Source organism: Oenanthe melanoleuca, chromosome 2 (assembly GCF_029582105.1).
Source record: "Oenanthe melanoleuca isolate GR-GAL-2019-014 chromosome 2, OMel1.0, whole genome shotgun sequence".
Taxonomy (NCBI): Eukaryota; Metazoa; Chordata; class Aves; order Passeriformes; family Muscicapidae; genus Oenanthe; species Oenanthe melanoleuca.
This window is the reverse complement of record NC_079335.1, coordinates 49076601-49093863: the sequence shown is the minus strand read 5'-3', so window position 1 is coordinate 49093863 and position 17263 is coordinate 49076601. Positions and strand designations below refer to the sequence as shown.

At 40.6% G+C, this 17263-nt stretch overlaps 1 protein-coding gene across 10 annotated transcripts in view; it reads left to right on the top strand.

Moving 5' to 3' along the window:
- Positions 1-17263, top strand: part of EPB41L3 (erythrocyte membrane protein band 4.1 like 3) — a 131596-nt gene that overhangs the window by 58368 nt on the left and 55965 nt on the right. For all 10 annotated transcript variants that reach the window (XM_056483562.1, XM_056483552.1, XM_056483560.1 and 7 more), the window contains 2 exons: positions 10086-10303; positions 15093-15290. In XM_056483562.1, coding sequence (XP_056339537.1) covers positions 10097-10303; positions 15093-15290 — 405 coding nt within the window. In that variant the 5' untranslated portion in view covers positions 10086-10096. Of the gene's footprint in view, positions 1-10085; positions 10304-15092; positions 15291-17263 lie in introns of those variants that run through there.

The window sequence follows — 17263 nt, the reverse complement described above, 5'->3', positions numbered from 1 at the left end:
CAATTATTTTAATCCAGTATTGAGGGACACCTGAAGCTGCTAGTGATGGAGAGCAAGCACTGCTCTGGGATGTTGTGGGGGAAACCACTGCTCAGGCATTTTCCCTTGCATGACCCAGGTCAGACATCTGCCTCTGAGAAGAAATGATTCATGACCCCCTTGAAAAACAGCTTCTGAAATGCTCAGTTCTGGGGAGGTTTATGGAAAACCTGCTGAAGCTGAGCATGCTGCAGGGCAGCAGTGCCTGTCAGCCTGTGCCAGGGCTGGGAGCAGAGCTTGCAGCCTCAGTGCTGATTGGTGTCTTGCTGGGACAGAGCAGTGATGGACACTGGAAATGGCTGTGGCCAAGAGGCATCAGGCAACTGGCTGCAAAATATCTGTCTTCCTTTCTTCTGTCTCTGAACCACACTGGATTGGAAAAAAGGATAGAAAAACATAACAGTGAATTCCCTCCAAACCATAAAAATGGGGTGAAAATACCCAGTCACTGAAAAAAAATCCAAATGCACCCAAACAATTATATTGCTATATTATTTTTGCAAGTAATAAGCTAGGGAGGGTTTAAGTTATCAGCAGGCAGTCCTTTGTGACTTTTCCAAGCACTGTTCAGTAAAATAAAGCAAAAAAAAAAAAAAGTGGTTTTATTGCTGGATTCTAATTAATAAGATAAATCAGAAAATTTGAGGTGGTATTTTTAAATTGCAGTTCAAATTTTCGTTTACTTCATAGGCTCTTCCATCACCTGAGCTGGAATGATAAATATCTGGTCAGAGAGAGTCAGAAGCCCCTGGAGGAGATAGGCTTGATGCTCTGATTTGTACCTTGTCTGTCTGATTCTCTTGTTTCTGTGAGGTTAGGCAGGTCATGGGCTTGGGAGCACTGGAGCACAGTCTATTTAGGTACTGTATGAGACAAAAAATATTGTTCACAGGTGTTACAGAATTTTGGCCTGAGGGTAGTGTGATAATGTAGCACACCTGCCATGTGTCAGCAACCCCGTGCAACTCTTTTTTTCTCTTTTTTTTTTTTTAAAGTTTGAATTGGTTCTATTTTCTGCTCAATATAACAGAATATGAGCTTTAATGATGTGATACCTGAAGCACACTCAGCTTCTGTGACATTAAATGCAACTTTTAAATAGTGAATGGTGCAGAGGGAGCCCCATGTCAACATTTGGCTCCAGAACAATTTAGAAAGGTCAAAACCTCATGTAAATGTAACCCAAGTAATCAAAGTCACTTGTTTGCAGAAAATCAGCCTGTGCCATTGAGGGGTGTTTCTTGCCTTTTTAGTTTCTGAATGAAGTATTTATCAATTGGTTGTAATCAAACTACAGGCAGTTTTGCTGTGGGTTTTGTTTTTTGCCAAGACGTTTTCAGTGAAATGTGGAGCTAGGGAGTGAATTTGGGTGTGTTTCTATGCAATTCTCTCATGACCAACATCTGTGGGATGTTGCTGTATTCTCCATTATGGGTTTCTACATTTCCCTCTCCTCCTCTTCACATCTGTCTCCTTCCTGTAATTCCCTGTTGTTTCCCAGTACACAGATTGACTAAGTTATTTGTGCATTATTTCTGGTTCCCTTTACCTTCCTGCAGTGCAGTACTTGTGCAGATTAAAGCTTTTTTGGGAGCAGACTCTTTGCTGAAGTCTGTTATAAGCAGCAGCTTATTGTTTTTCTCAGGAGTTCTGCTTTCACCTTTTGGGTTTTCTTTGTAGTGGAACCTGGGGTTTTTTTAATGAATAAATCAACTGTCAGGTTTGGGTTAAACTGTGCATTTCTGTAGTTACACCCAGCACTCTCAGAGGGGTGTGTGCTTGCCAGCTTGTGTACGTGAGCTCCTCCAGACAGGAGCTGTCTGCAGGAGCTGGTGTGATCAATCCTGCTTTTTTGGAGCTGGTGGATGAATCCTGGCAGTGGGGGATGAGGGGGGCAGAGCCAGCCTTCACTCTGGATGTAGTTGCAGCAGCAACTGCACCCCGTGCCTGGAGACCTGAACAGAGAAATTAGTGAGAAAATGCAGTTCCCTTCTTTTGCTGGTAAATCTGTGTTTGCCCCTGGGGAAAGCTGCTTGGATCAGCAGGACAGGAAAGAATGATCCAAAATATGTTGTGATGGCCTGATTTTTCTTCTCCTATTCAGAAATTAGGGTAGCCTTGGGGTGCTCTAGGTGTTATGACCTCCAAAAGGTGATCTGAAACCTTGAGTGCAAGTGGGGCAGCAGGAATGGCAGTGATTCTGGGCATTATTGCTGTGTGAAGCCCCCCATTCAGAGAGCAAAACAGACCCAGGTAATTTTATTGACTCTTAGAAATTAAAGGTAAACAGGAGATAAAGATGTCACCTGTGCATCCAGGTGCTTTGAAACAGAAGTGAATATTTGTGTTTTGTGAATTTAGGGTTGTCAACCCAAGTGGAAGGGGTAGTAAAATACAAAAAGAATCTTAAAATCTTATGCTTTATAAAGTTGCAAATAGAGAATTTTGTTGCTGCTTTTATATCAGTATGTAAGTGTCCCCATGATGACTCCACACAGCTATAGATAACCTCTTCTTGACTGTCATTATAGTTGATATGCTGTCTACTCTAAATCCCACTTGATGCCAATCAAGTTCTTGCTCCACTAACAAATGCTTGATTACTTTCTGTCTGCAAGAAGCTTGAATGCATTGCAAGGCTCTTATCAGCCCCTCTTTCTATTCCCTTTCCCAGAGCAAACAAATCCAGCTCCTTAAATGTTTTTCTACTGGTCACATTTTCTAAAGCTGCTATTGTTCCCTCTATTCCTTTCTTGACACTCTTTAATTTAAAAAAAAATTTAATCCCAGACTTAAATATGTTATGCTGTATACCTCTCCCTGGTGCTGCAGAAGGCAGAACACCTGCAGCAGTATATCCCACAGAAATTCATCAGACCCCCATGCTGCTTCATTCCTGCTGCCTAACCCACATCTTCCTCATCACTTCTCACTTCTGAGGTCCCCACTGCTGCTGCCATTACTCTTACAGGGAATGTAGTCAGATTCAGCACATATATGGTTTTCCTTCAGACTGCTTTGATCTTCCTTAAGTCAGGTGAGGATGCAAGTGGTGTATCCCAACCTCTTCAGTGTGATAGTGGGCATGGATCAGGCACTCTCCCATCTTCCACTAATCTTCAAAAAGCTGTGATTCCTGAAATGAATAAGTTTTTGCAGGTTGTCATCATGGTGCTGATAACTTTAGGCTATGTAGGTTAGGGTTTGGGTTTTTTTAATCACTTGTACACCTTTCTACTCCTCGTGTTTCCTTTTCTTTTTTTTTTTTCTTTTGTGATAACATAAGCTATTTCTGTAGTTCACTCATGAAAAAGTCATGTGAGGCTGCTTTAAAAGCCTTTCTAAAGATAGGCTCTGTCATCTGTACTACTCTACTTCCTTTTTATCAGCTGGGACAGATGCCCTGTCAGAGAGAGACTGAGAGGCATTACTCTAGTTTGACATGACTTTTTGATACGTTCATGTTGGCCATTTGTTGTGTTTTGTTCCTAATCTCATTATTTTTACAGGATTAGAAACCCTTTAGCAGTGTGCTCCAGTAACTTTGGTATTAGAAGTACTCTGGCTTTTCTGCTCCCACTTTCCTTTGTAGGACTGGGTGCTGTGTTTGGTCTTTGCATTTCTTTTAGACCTTACCTGGCCTCTCTGGCATCTGCATAGCAGTGGTTAATGGTTTAAAGATGATTGATGGTGGTTCCCCAAGCACTGTAGGGACATTTTCAGTGCTCCTGCTGACTGGAAACCACTTGGCTGACTGATGTGTTTGCTCTGTTCTTCCCTTACTCCATCCAACCTGAACTTGCACACCCTGTGTGTCGTGAAATATGCCCCCACTATCTGGTCCCAACTAGCTGCTGTGGAATGAGGCACTGGAGAATTCAGCCTTTCTCATGTTTTGTAACAGGCCTGGTTTTCTTTAAAATGTATTTATAGAGACTGTCTTCTTATTGTTTGCCACATCTCTTGGTTAATTCTAAGCCACTTGGCATCCTGGTCTTCATTTCTCCTTTTATCTTCATCCCCAAGTAATGTATCTCTGGTTCTGCTTTGGTGTACAGTCCCTTTTTGATATATTCCTCCTCTTCCCAGGTCCTTTCAAAGCTTCTGGCAGTTTCTGTCCCCAGGCTTGCTAACTGAATCTTCTCCAGAAACACTCAGCTGCAGTTTCATTTCATGGTGGTGCTGCCAAGGGGTGCATGTGTACCTGGGATGAGAGTTTTGGGTCCTGACAGGTAACTCAGGTTTGCAGTTCCCTTTTTAGCCCATTTGAAAGGTGTGTCTGGTGGTTTTAAGGTGCCTTCTCCATCTCCTCCAGATTACATTACTCCTTCCTTTAATCTTCATCAAGAAACTTTAAAGAAATCAGTATCATCCACCTTCCTAGAAGGCCGAACTAGTACTTTAGATCATGCTGTATCTTGCAACACCTCCAACCAGCTTTTCTTTATTATTGCTGATTAATGCTTCCCTGCCCTCCCTGGAGTCTCCCTCCTGCCTCTGTGCTTGGGCCCACGTCCTCTGCCACCAGATTTGTCAAGTCATTTACCTTGGAGCACTCTCTACTGGCACCATGGCAGCTCATCTGGATGCTTAGCACCTTTTCTCCATTGGTTTTATCCTGTCTCTTTTATTATTACTTTTTAGACTTTATTTTTATGGGGTTTTTTGTTTGTTTTTTTTTAATATGCTGACTCTAGTGGGTTTGTGCTTATATGTGTACATTTAAAATGCAGTAGTGAACTCTCAGCACAGCCAGTGTGTTTGTGCATGGAAACATAAGGGTTGGAGCCTCACAGCCATGTCAGACAGATGGGGTACCCACCAGTGCCCAAAGGAGGGTCAAGAAAGGGCTGGTTTTAACTCCTGGGAACTCTGTGCCAGGCATTTGTGGTTTGGGTGCCTCCTGCTCGTGAGGGTGAAACATCCACATTAAAGAGGATCAACAAAAAAATGATCATTTTCCTAAAAAGGAACCCAAGTAGAATGAACTGAGCTCAGGTTCAGGCAGTTTGATGAAAACAGTTTGTATTTCAAGCCTAGAAGTCGGCGTTCTGGCGTGGATTCTTTTCTTGAAACATATATTGGCATTTCTGTCACTGCTCATTGCAGCAATATTGTTCTCCATATGCTCTTCTCATCAGCATCTCATCGTTATTGGATAAATATGCCTCTCATTATGCAGAACATTATTTTTGAAGTATGGAATCATTATTTTGTTACATAATTTCCAAATTTGGACCTTTGCAAAGATTTATAACAATCTTCAAGAATTACTGTAATTAAAGGAGAACTTTCTACAAAGAGAATTAATTAGATCAAAGAAGCATTTAAATGTAAATCATTAATCCGTGCATTACAGGAAATAGTTAGTGGCTATGTATAGTTCATTTAATTATACTTGGTTCAATTCTGTTTTCTCATTACATCACAATTTATTCGGAATTAATTTGCAATTTCTTGTCTAGTGTGACTTCTGTTTGCTTAATATAGCAGACATTTTCACTAGTGTGTATTTATATATAAATAAAGGTTTATTAGTGACTGCAGCATTAATTAAACTGTGGGCTTTGCTGTCAATTAGCTGTGAATTTTGTTGCTCTGTGGATGCAGCTTAGAAGGTCTGTGCTCTGAAAATGAGAGGTAGAGTGTCAAGTTTTTGAATTTATGAATTCATACAGTAGTCTGGGGCTGTCACTTGCTGCAGGTGACACAGAGGACAACATGGTTCTGCTTCCTTTATGGAGAATGTAAATGAGGTTCTCTAAGTTTATAGTGAGTCATTGGTAATGGAAATGAGAATCTCCCAAGCTGCAGTGGGTGAGTAGCTGAAGGTCTAGGTGTTGTGTCAGGTTTTAGGATGTAGGGGTTTTGCATAAGTGGTTGGCAGGTTTTGTAATGCTTATGTAATGTCTTCATGTATGTGAGAGTAGGAAAAGATTTATTTTCTGTGATTTGGTCCATGTTATGTATAAAATTATTATAGAATGCCACGTTGATTTTTTGAAGTTATATTTTAATGCTTTGATAGTATATTAATATCTATATTCCCTTACCTGTTGTCAGCAGCACTAAAACACTGACATTTTAATATTTTACTGATATTTTTATTTTACACTGCTGAAATTACATGTATTTTTAACATAAATTTTTAGTAGTAGATTAGAATAAGCTAGTTTTGGGCTTCCCCTCTCCCCCCCTGCCCCTCCCTTTAATCAAAAGAATTTTCATTCTGATTTTCATTCTGAAGCCAAATGTACTTTTGCCTCAGACTATCCAGTAATAGCAGCATCTGTGTTAAGCTTGGACTCAGCTAATCTTTTGGAATCTTTGAATACTGGGTTGTAAGCCAAAGCACAGCTATCCAAGAGCACATCTGGCTTGCATAGTATTACCTCATTTGTATAAGGTACTGCTCTCAGTTTCTCTTTATTGCTTGATTTTCTGTTTGCTGGAAGAGGGAATTTGATACAGAGGCTGTGCTGGCAACAGAAAAAGTTTAAGGAACCTGAGTGCTTGCTTTCTTTCTTCCTGTGCTGAAATTCAGATTAGAAGTCATGGTTTTGGTACATAGCCAGTTATAGTAAACAAACTAATCAAATAAAAATAAGAAATTCTCAGCCAGCTGCGTGCTTGATAAATGTTTAGGCACTACCAGCTATTCTGTCAAGTTTGCTGCATACAAACAAAGGTAGAGTAATATTTATGCTGGTAAATTTCTAAAGATTACTGTTATTTCTTTCAATAAGAGAAATTACCTCTTCCTAGGAGGATTGTTGCTCTGCTTATAACAAATGAAATGCTGTCAGAGTTCGTGTGGATAAGCAGCTGTTTGCTGAGGAAGGCAAAGCAACTTATTGGTTTGCACCGAGAGAGGAATGTTGTTTTCTGCCGTGTAATTTAGGTATTTTCAACCCGTGCTAGATGGAAGGAGATAAATTTAACAATGCTCTCATCTGAGGAGTTTGTAAGAAATGGGATTTGCAATGTGTTTGCTTTGCTTCTATTGACACCTGTAAGAGAACAGTGTGAGAAGAACAGTATTTTGTTCTCAGTGTTTGTTGCTAAACATGTTGCGTGGATGGGGAAATAAAGACATTTGGAAATGGGCAACCTTTGGTTAATTAAATCCATCTGCTCTCTGACTAATGATGGTAATATTGTATCCAGAGAATCTCTTACACTGAAAGATTTGATAAAGCACACAAAGTTTTCTAATAAAGCTCTCCTAAGGCTGGTTAGAACTCACGGAACTGGAGAGAAAACCAGTTACTCCTAGACAGTAACTCAGTATTACAAGGCTATGCTCCATGCAGGAATGTCCCAGAAAAATATAAGAACCACATTTGTTGTTCCCTGAGATTCAAAATTATAACTGGCAGGAAAAGTAAAACTTGTTTACATCTCATACTACATGAAGTTGTGGTTTATGGGGCTAATTTAAATGTCTGTTCCCATGTTTGCAAGCAGACAGGATACAAATGTTCATGAGGAAAGAACACGGTGCAAAAATGAGCTTTCAGAGGCATGGTGGTGGCAGCTGAAGGGAGACATTAGAATTGGCTGGCACCCTGATTCTTTAGAGAATAATACCTCTTTCTGAACAGCAAGTATGATAGTCACTTTTCATTTACACTCCTGTAAGTAATATCAAGAGGTGGAAAAAAGTTACAACTTACTATATGCATTACCCTTTTTATTGGTCATAGATGCTCTTTCATATAGTTTGATTTTTGCAGTTGCAAGTTAGGTTTTGGTAACTTCCTAATTCATAGTTTCTGGAAAAGAAAACTAAACACATGTATTGAGTTTATTTAAATAATTATTTTATTAGTTTGCATTTCATGTCCTCAAACACTTGTAAAAAACAGGGTGGGGGCAGGCAGGGGCAAACTAGAGACATTTGTGGAGACCTGCGTGCTTTTAAAGCAAGGCAAATATTTTGAGTGTTATGAAGAATATTATGAAGAATAGTTTATTTCACATTGAGTTGACAGATGGGTAAAGCAAAACTGAGGGATTAAAATTGCTGTTCAATTTAATGTTTAAAGCATACAAAAATAATGGCTTAGGAGAATTGAACATGGAGGATGGGTTTGCATGATCTGCATTGGAGGAACTTGTTCAGGCTTCCTTCATAGCAAGTTGAAGTCACTCTAGTATGTGATTTATCTCAGCTTAAAGCAAGAATTTAAAATAGGTCAGATGAATCCCTCTCTGAAACGTCTGTTTTTCTGCTCCTCATTTAAAGTGACCATCTCAGATACAGACAGCTGAAGTTTGATTAAATGAATGCCTTTCTCATCGTCACATTTTAAGACTCAAGTTAATTATTGCTTTTTGTAGATGTTAAAGACAATTTGTTAAATAACACATTTTGAAAAGTGTTTTTTTTACAGTTGTGCCAGTTTGAGTGTAGAAAATTACGATGTGTTTCTAAACAAGTGTGTCACATGTTAGTACCTTGAAAATGTGGCCTGAAGCATAAATCTGCCATGCATGCTTTCTAGTTCTGCTTCTGTCTCGTGCTGTTTTGGCTGGCAGGGGGTGGGAACATGCACCCCCCTTCTCACACACAGTGCAGGAGCTAAGCACAGGCTGGATGCTGTGACTTGCTTTGCTCTGCAGAGACATGTATTCACTGGAGAGCTCAGCCTTGAAAGTGCAGAATACACAAGTGAGTTTGAAAATAGTAATTGGCCTCGTTTTAAATATTTTCAGTCAAGCAATTTAGCTTATCAAACATTTAAGTGAAGAAAAAGAGAGAGTTTTATACTTTTTTAGTGTTCTATAGTAAACTTGCTTCTACTAGTAAGAATTGTAGTGTAAGCTTGGAGATCATAGTGACTTCCTGGAAGGTGAATTAGCAGATGTATATTTTGTGGAATCACCTATAATTACACAGTAGCCATGGTTACCAGGTTAAATAAATCATGTCCTGATGACTAACAGAATAGATTGCAGCAGACTGGTTTGCCTTCAAGTTGCTTAGTAGCAGAGTACTCAAGAATAAGTTTGTGAGGTCTGAGAACATATGAGTAACAAACATAAAAGCACACTCCCTTCGCTGAACTGACACAGTCTGCTTTACAAGTCCTTGTTTTGATACAAATCACAGTTTTGTTTTTTTATTTGGAGTTCACTTGTATTTAGATTGAGCATGGTGTGCCAACCACATATTTGCAACAAAGCTATTTAATTGAAGTAGTTAAAATTTTGAACGAATATTGCTAATATTTTCATTTTAATTTTGTACTGGGCAAAGTTAAATGCAAATAGGTTTTTCATGTTTAATTAAAGTTGTATTCCCTTCAGTTTAAATCTAACACTTGGAGTGACTTAATGGAAGTCTTTATGTTTTCTTCTGGATGCTCTGGCACTTAGAAAGAAATTACAGAAGTGGAGATGAAGTCAAGTGGAAAGGACAGAACTGAGTTTAAGGGCAATTGTATGTTTGCATTATTGTTAGTGGACCCATTTCAGATGTTTCTAGTATGTATAGAATCTTAGAATCATTTAGGTTGGAAAAGACCTCAAAGATCATCTAGTTCAGCCATTAATATGTTGCTTGGAAGCATCAAAAGTACTTGAGTACATTTCCAAAAGGGAGTGCAGATGCTGAAGAGCTCAAATCCTGTTGATTTCAATGTGAAGGACAAAAGAGTTAATGTTTCAAGTTTCCACATGGTTTAGAAACCCAAACTCCACTGGGTTTTGTTAGATTTAAACCCCAATGTACTACTCTCCCATTATGAACTACATATTCTGTATTTAACTTGTGCATAAGTTCTATAATGTCTGTGTATTACTATGTAGAATAAGATTTTTTGGCAACATATTTTTTCCCTAGAGTATGGATGCATTTAGACCTGGTCTTATGCACCAGGGAAGCTTTCCTTGGGATCCTGGTTGGGCCTGTGTTATAGGCACTTAAGTTTTAAAGGCTGAGGATATTAAAACTATCTGATCTTTCTTCGTTTTGTGTGCCTAGCTTACAAATTCACAGCTCTGAGATTGTACTCAGTTGTTCTGCTCACCCTGTCTTGCAGAATAACCAACCATGACTACAGAATCGGGATCAGACTCCGAGTCCAAGGACAAAGAGCAGGATCAGGAGGAGAGCCCTGCTCAGGAAGGGGTGGCAGAGACCCAGCCACAGGACCAGCAGCAGCAGCAGCCGCAGCAGCAGCAGCCGAGTGAAGAGCAAACCGCGCTCGAGCAGTTCTCGGCTGTGGCAGCGCACAGCACGCCAGTGAGAAAGGAGCAGGTAAGGCAGCCCCTACACACACTCACTGCACCTGTACCCACCCACTGCTCCTGGGAAATAACCATCCTGGCACGTTAGGAGTGCAAATGTGTACTCAGATATGCATGGAAGGGAGTCTGATGGGATGCTGTAGATCTGGGCTGGTTGGTCTTTCGCATCTAAAGAAAAATAGTTCTCATGCAGAATGTTTTTAAATTCTCAGCAGGTATTTCTGTGCTTAAATAGGAGGGCAGTCTCATTAACTAATCAGGAAGCATCTTCGACCTTGCATTTGCATTAGATAGCAAACAGTGTCAGTTTTTATGAAGCTGAAAATGTTGTCAGAGTTCATTTCTTTTGACACCTGCTGAACGCTGATTTCATGCTTGCTTGTCTGATGTGTGAGCCATGAAGAATCTGTGGTCCCTTAAGTTTCTCATGGGTCTGAAATGACTGCATTATAATTACTTGAGCTATTCATGTAATAGGTTTCAGAAGAGCTATTGCGTGCTTTTCCATTTAGTTCATTGTTGCACTTATTAAATTTGCGGAAGCTGCTTTCTTCTTTCCGTTAATAATTTCCAGTCAATAGGATTAACAGGCATTTTTCTTCATGGACAAGTGACACACAATTAATGAGGTACCTGCAAATCGCTTCCCTTAGCTCCATAAGGTTATGACCTTCATCTAATCACATTTACCTTTGGAGAGTGGAATAAGCCAGTCTAGCTCCTCCTCTTCTCCATCCTTTTAAAAATTCTGTCTGCTTGCCGTGGGCTCCTGTCCTTTTACTTGGTTAGGGTAGACACTGCTAGTGAACCAGTTTTGATCTCTCAAACAGATCAGAAGTTTCCTGTATTTAGTTTGGGGAAAAGAAGCAAAGCTGCTTGTCCAAAAGAGATAGGTGTTGAATAAATTGGTCATTGATTAAAAGTGTAGTTATATCAGTCTTAGGCATAAGTATTATTATTTATATGGATGTTTTTTGAGACATCTTCAACAATCTTCCCGCTTCAGGTTTCTTTTTGTGTTAAAAATGTAAAACAAATAAACAATTGCAACAAGAAAATACCCCAGAGTACAAAATAAACCCAACCCCAAAACGACCGTGCACACAAACCCCCCCCTGATTTAGACACCAAGCCTGTCCACATGTGTTTAGAGGTGTGAGGTGCTCTCATGTGCTGCATGATCCCTTTCTTTCCCAAGGATCACCAGTGAGCTGGTTTCTGTAGAAGGCAAGATAGAGGAACTGGGCTAGTGAAAGGGATATGTGACACCTTCCTGCTGAGATTACCAGACTGAATCCAAATGTCTGTGCTGTATGCAGGCTGCCAAATCCAAGTGTACTGATAGATCCAGTGTATTTCATAGTGGCTTGTGTCTGTATCTCAGGAAAGGAACACTCAAATGCAGCACTAAGAGACAAAGCTGCTTGCAGTGGTGTCATTAAAGGCCAAAAACCGAAGGATCTTATTCTCTTTCTTGCTGTCCATAATTGCAGTGAGGGAGTGAATTTCTGCTCTTGCTTGTATGAGAGAACCTTGGGAAGGAAGATTTAAGTTACCAATTCATGACTAACTTTGTCATCCTATGCACATAAACCCCACCCCCCCCAACATTTTAATGTAGGTGAATAGCATTTTCATATTGAGATAACAGGTATTAGACAAATGATTCCTTCCTATCAAGTGTATTAATGCAACCTCACTTTCTGCCTGCCTTCCTGTCTCTGAAAAAGAGAAGGCAGCGTCACACAAGGTTGGGCACCAAAGTTTCTGAACAACTACCCTAAGTAGATGGGATTGATGTGTTTTGCAACTGTGGCAATATCACTTCATACCCCAGTGAGAAGCTGCAGAGCATCCAAGATCACTGCTGCTGAATCCCATGACTCCAGAGGCATCCTTTGAGAGGGAGTCCAGCTCTAGTAGGGCTTGAACATACTGTGTCATGCATGAAAGAGATTATGCTTGAAAAATGCAAACCCTGAAGCAATTTTCTGCTGCATTAGAATGTAGACCACAGCACATAAAAAATTCTGCAAAAACAGAGCACAGAAATGACAGAAAAAAAAACAGTGCAAAAATACCTTGGAGAAGAATTTAGGAGAAAATGAAGCTGTACTTGCAGAGTACAAAATACTTCACTGTGTACATGGGTCTTTCACTGGCCTTTTTTATTTTCCCCCTAGATTCCAGGATGTCAGGTTTCTTTAGGAAGAAGAGACTTAATACAGTCTGAAAGTATCCCAATGCCTGAACATGTCAGCATAGTTTGGGGGAATCTTCTCTAATAGTTCCTGGCATGTTTTGTTCTCCAGACAAATGAGAGGAAAACCTTTTGTATTATTTTAACCAAGACACATTCCCCTGATCTCAATGTAGATGGGAACCTTAACAAACAAAATAACCTCAGTAATATTTTTTAATATTTATAAATAAGCAAAAATCTGCAGTAGTCTTAATATACTGAGTGTCTTTTTGAAGGAAAATAATGGCTAGTCCATTGACTAGTCCATTGGGATTGACATAAATTACTTGCAGGCTGAGTATGGTTCTAAGGCTTAAATGGATGATGGGTGTCCCTGTTGTGCATTTTTTCCTCAAGGAGCTTTTCTGTTTTCTTGAAAGAGATTAGTTCCATGCTTGGATATTTTGTTGGTTGGTTTTTATGTTGAAGCACAGTGCAAACTCTCACATGAGAAGTGTAATGAACCACTGGGTAAGACAGTGCATTTTTTCCCCTTTACTGGAATTACTTTTTTACCCACATATGTGCACCTGCACCTTTCCTGGCAGATTTCTTTGAACAAAACATGCAGAAATCATCACAGCCCCTCTGCCCACCAGCAGCAGTGCAGCTCTGCGCAGAGACCCAAGCAAGGAGCATCTTCAGTGTTGTTTATTTCTCATTGCACAAGGCTGGACCACTTGCCAGCTGGATGTGGTAGAAGGCTAGCTGGCCTCAGGCCTTGCTGTGAGCCCAGGGGGACTCTCCCTCTTCATCACAGCTGCTGTGAGTGTAGCTGCCCAGCAAACAGCTGACCCACTTACATGCACTGTGCCTTCATCTCCCGCCAGCTTTCAAGGTGTGCGGGACCTTGACATCCAGGCACAGAGCTGGTGTCCAGCTGCTGGAAGGAGGAATTCCTCTTGGGCTGGAGATGGGGGAGGAGATGGCTGGTGCCAGGCTGCTCCTCAGGAAGAGCATTCATGGCCCAGGGGATGCAATAGATTTTGAAAGCAGCTCTTGCCTTTTTGTCCTTTCAGCCCCCCATCCAGGAAAGCCCAGGAGGCCATTGCTGTGTCCTCCTTGAAGGGAAAGGAGGACTGTGAGGTCTTGCCACACTCCTTTGTAATTTGCTGGGCTTTGGTGAGAGCTGACACTGTAGGGATCACAGCCAGCTCCAAATTGTCCTTTCCCTCATTGTCAGAAGGCAGAGAAGAAACTTAAAGCTTGTTTTTACAAAATCACTCAGGGACAGTACCCCGTAATTTAGAAGTACACTGTTGTTTCAGGTTATATGATGCAACATTGTTCTGGTCTCAAAGCAGCTTAAAGCCTTTGGATGGATTTGCTCCATTCTCATAAAGGTTTATTATTTACAATGAATGGAAACAGACTTGCAGGATTAATTTACAATATATTTCCACTAATGCTTGTTGCTTATTTCACTGAAATAATTCAGAGCCAGAGCAGGTTGGGTTTTTTTTTTTGCCTTGTCGTGAGATAACAGAAAGATGTTTTTATTTAACTTAAGCTTTAGCTGAGGTATTACTGCATTCCCATTGAGGTTTTGTTTGGAGTCTATCAGGGATATAACTGATGAGAAGGGTAATGACTGCAGCACAGTGCTGTTGCTAGGAAGGGTGAAATGCTGTAGAGATCCTTCTGGCTTTCATCTAGTGCTGTGGAGAGGACTGTGGGCTGTGCTGCATCGTGGTAACTTCAAATGGCCTGACTCTCAGATAAACCCGACAAAACCAGCCATGGTCGTTTACTTCTTGCCCTCTTCCTGCCATATATTTGTCTTTCAAATACAGCACCTACTTCTCTTCAGCTTCAGATACTTCCTGGGCATCAGCAGAGAGCAAAATTCATCCTCTCATCCTGTCCATTTAGCCAGCTGGCTGCACATTAAAGTTGTTTGGCCCCTCATTTCTGTCATGTTTTCTTAACCCTTTGCTTGGGTGTCTGGGGAGCCTTTCACTCTCCCAGTGACATCAACATCCCCTTACAAATTCACACTATTCAGGGGGGATCCATGCCCTCATTCAGGGACTGTTTTCCCACTGACAGCAAAATCAGTACAAACTTGATGGTGTTTTTCTATTCCATATGACACCACATCGCATAATTTAACAGGCATGGGGCTTCAAAGTAATATCAAAAAAGTGTAAGGGTATCTGTTCATCAACAAAATGTAATGATTACTCAGTATTTCCAAATCAACAAAAAAAAAAAAAAAAAAAAGGCAAAAAACTAACCAACCAACCAAACAAACAAACAAAAAAAAACAATTACAGGAAGCCCAAGTGGGATTTTGTACCTGTGGAAAAAGTAGAAGCCTTAAAATATTTCCATAAATGCACCTCCTTCATGGGCATTCTGTGCATTTTGGAGGGAGAAGGGAGAGCTGGAAAAATATGGGAAATCTCTTCAGTAAAGACTCTGTCCTGCATCAGGGGCATTCTTGTCCAAGCCCCAAAAAAGGCTCATTTAAATGCTAAGGTGCAGCATGTACAGTGAACTGCAGGGCATGATTGGTTTATCTTACTTCATAAAGTATCTTTCTTTCTCCTTATAGGCCACAGATAAAGAACAGGAGTTTGCTGCTGCAAGTGCAAAGCAGCTGGAATATCAGCAGCTAGAGGACGACAAGCTCTCTCAAAAATCTTCATCTAGCAAACTTTCCAAGTCTCCTCTAAAGATTGTCAAGAAACCGAAAAATATGCAATGCAAAGTGACGCTCCTGGATGGGTCGGAATATGCGTGTGAAGTAGAGGTAAATGGCTTTTTGTCATCTTTTTATCTTCATCCTGACAGGAGGTAAATAGTGAAAATTGTATTTCTAATTGAAGAAAAAGGATGAAGGGCATGATATTTCGCCATTGCCAAGCACAGAGACACTTTCATTGTTTTCTCTGGAGGTTGTTGAAGGTGCAGATTTGAGTTAGGTGAGGGATTGTGAGCACTCTCTGAAACAGCCAGAGACTCTGGTTAATTTTCTGTTGGCATATAACACATGAAAACAAAAAAACATATAATACAGAAAACAAAGTAGAGGCAGCAAAGCCCATAAACAAAGAAGGATTTTGATCTCACTGGGCTTTTCTTTTCCTTTTGCTTTACTGACTTGAGTCTTCCATTGAGTCATTGTCCATACAGTAATTCTGACAATTGTGGGATTACTGTGGGCATGAGAGACACCCTGGGCAAGTGGGGAAAATGTCAAGCACAAACAGCAGTGAGAATGGAGAGTTTTGTGTGCTTTTCCATCATGTCTGTGAATCATAACTGTGTCTGAATGTTACTGGCAAAAAGATGCTGTGATTTTTCTGTAAGGAAGCTTGCCTTCCCTGCTGGGACTCTAACAGGAGCCCACTTTTGGGAGGGATGGTCTTTGCTGTCACTTAAAAGCCAGTCTGTGCCTGTGGGCAGACTCATGCTAAGAGGACGCCTTCAGCTCCAGAAGGCCTCAGAAAAGCAAAAAGTGAGCACATTTAGTATCTGAGAGTAAGTGTGAGAAAATGCAGCATCTCAGGTTGGACCCTTTCTCCCTTCAGTCATTGTCATCAAGGTGATTTTTGGGCAGTGGACCAGCCTGTCCTGTTTTAGGTCAGGAGGTCATACCCTCAAGACAAGGCTGAACCTGACCAAGCAGAGGAAAGATGTGTCCTGAAGGGCTGGGCTAAGCCAACCATCTTTGGGTAACTGTGGGGTTCCACTGAGAGGAAAAGCCATGTGGGAAGAAGAGGAGAGTATTAAAGGCAGAGATTAAATAGTCTGCAGGCTAGAAAGGGAAATCCACAGGAGCATGGAGAAGGAGAAAGGGCAGAGAAAAGGAGTACCTGACTGAGAGCCAAATCATGGCATCTTTACAATCACATCGTGCCCAGCCCCTTTATCCTCCAGCTGCTCTCATCTGAGGTGCTTTGGAGAGTGGCAGGTGAGGAAAAACCTTATTGCTTTTTAATTAACCCTGGCATTACAGTTTGGGTCAAGTGTTGGGATGCTAGGAGTGAGCTGCAAACAGAAACTGGTATTTTACTACTCTTACAGCAAATTAGCTGTCCATTAATGGTTGAGTATCTTTTAATGTCACTGACCAAGTCCCATGTTGTCCAAGTCCCTTCAGTCTAGGACTAGCCATCTGAACACATCTTTTGTGGCTATTAAATGGTCATTTCTTGACCTGCAGTCTCAGATTTGTCAGTCAGGGATAGTGTGGGAGCCATGAAGCCAGAGGAATGACTCATACTGGCTTTGATGGAAAGAGTCAACTCATTTAAGCTTTTGCCACTTGCTTGTAAAATGTGAGTCACTTTTTGGAATACAATCAAGCAAATCTTACTAAATAATATTTCTGTGGAAATCTTGTCTAGCAGGCTGAGCTTTATCAGAATCTAAGATGCAGCAGAAAGGGAGATCTGTTATGTTAGATTTCAACTTATGCAAAAAAAAAAAAAGCTGTGAATAATACTTTTATAAGAAGTTTCACTCTTTTACTAAACTTGAGTTCTCTCAAAGTGTCAAAATGCTGGCATATGGAAGCCATCATGTTTTATTGCTTGTCAGAGTTCTCTGCTTTGCAAGTTCTGAATAGCTCTTGAATAATGTCCAATATAAGTTTTGTATGAATTTTTTCTACTTACATTGCCTGAAATATTTTCAAGTTGTATTGACTGTCATCAGTAATCATTTTATCTGCTTCTAAAATGATCAGGCTTCCCAGGCAGAATGTAATATTGATGAGAA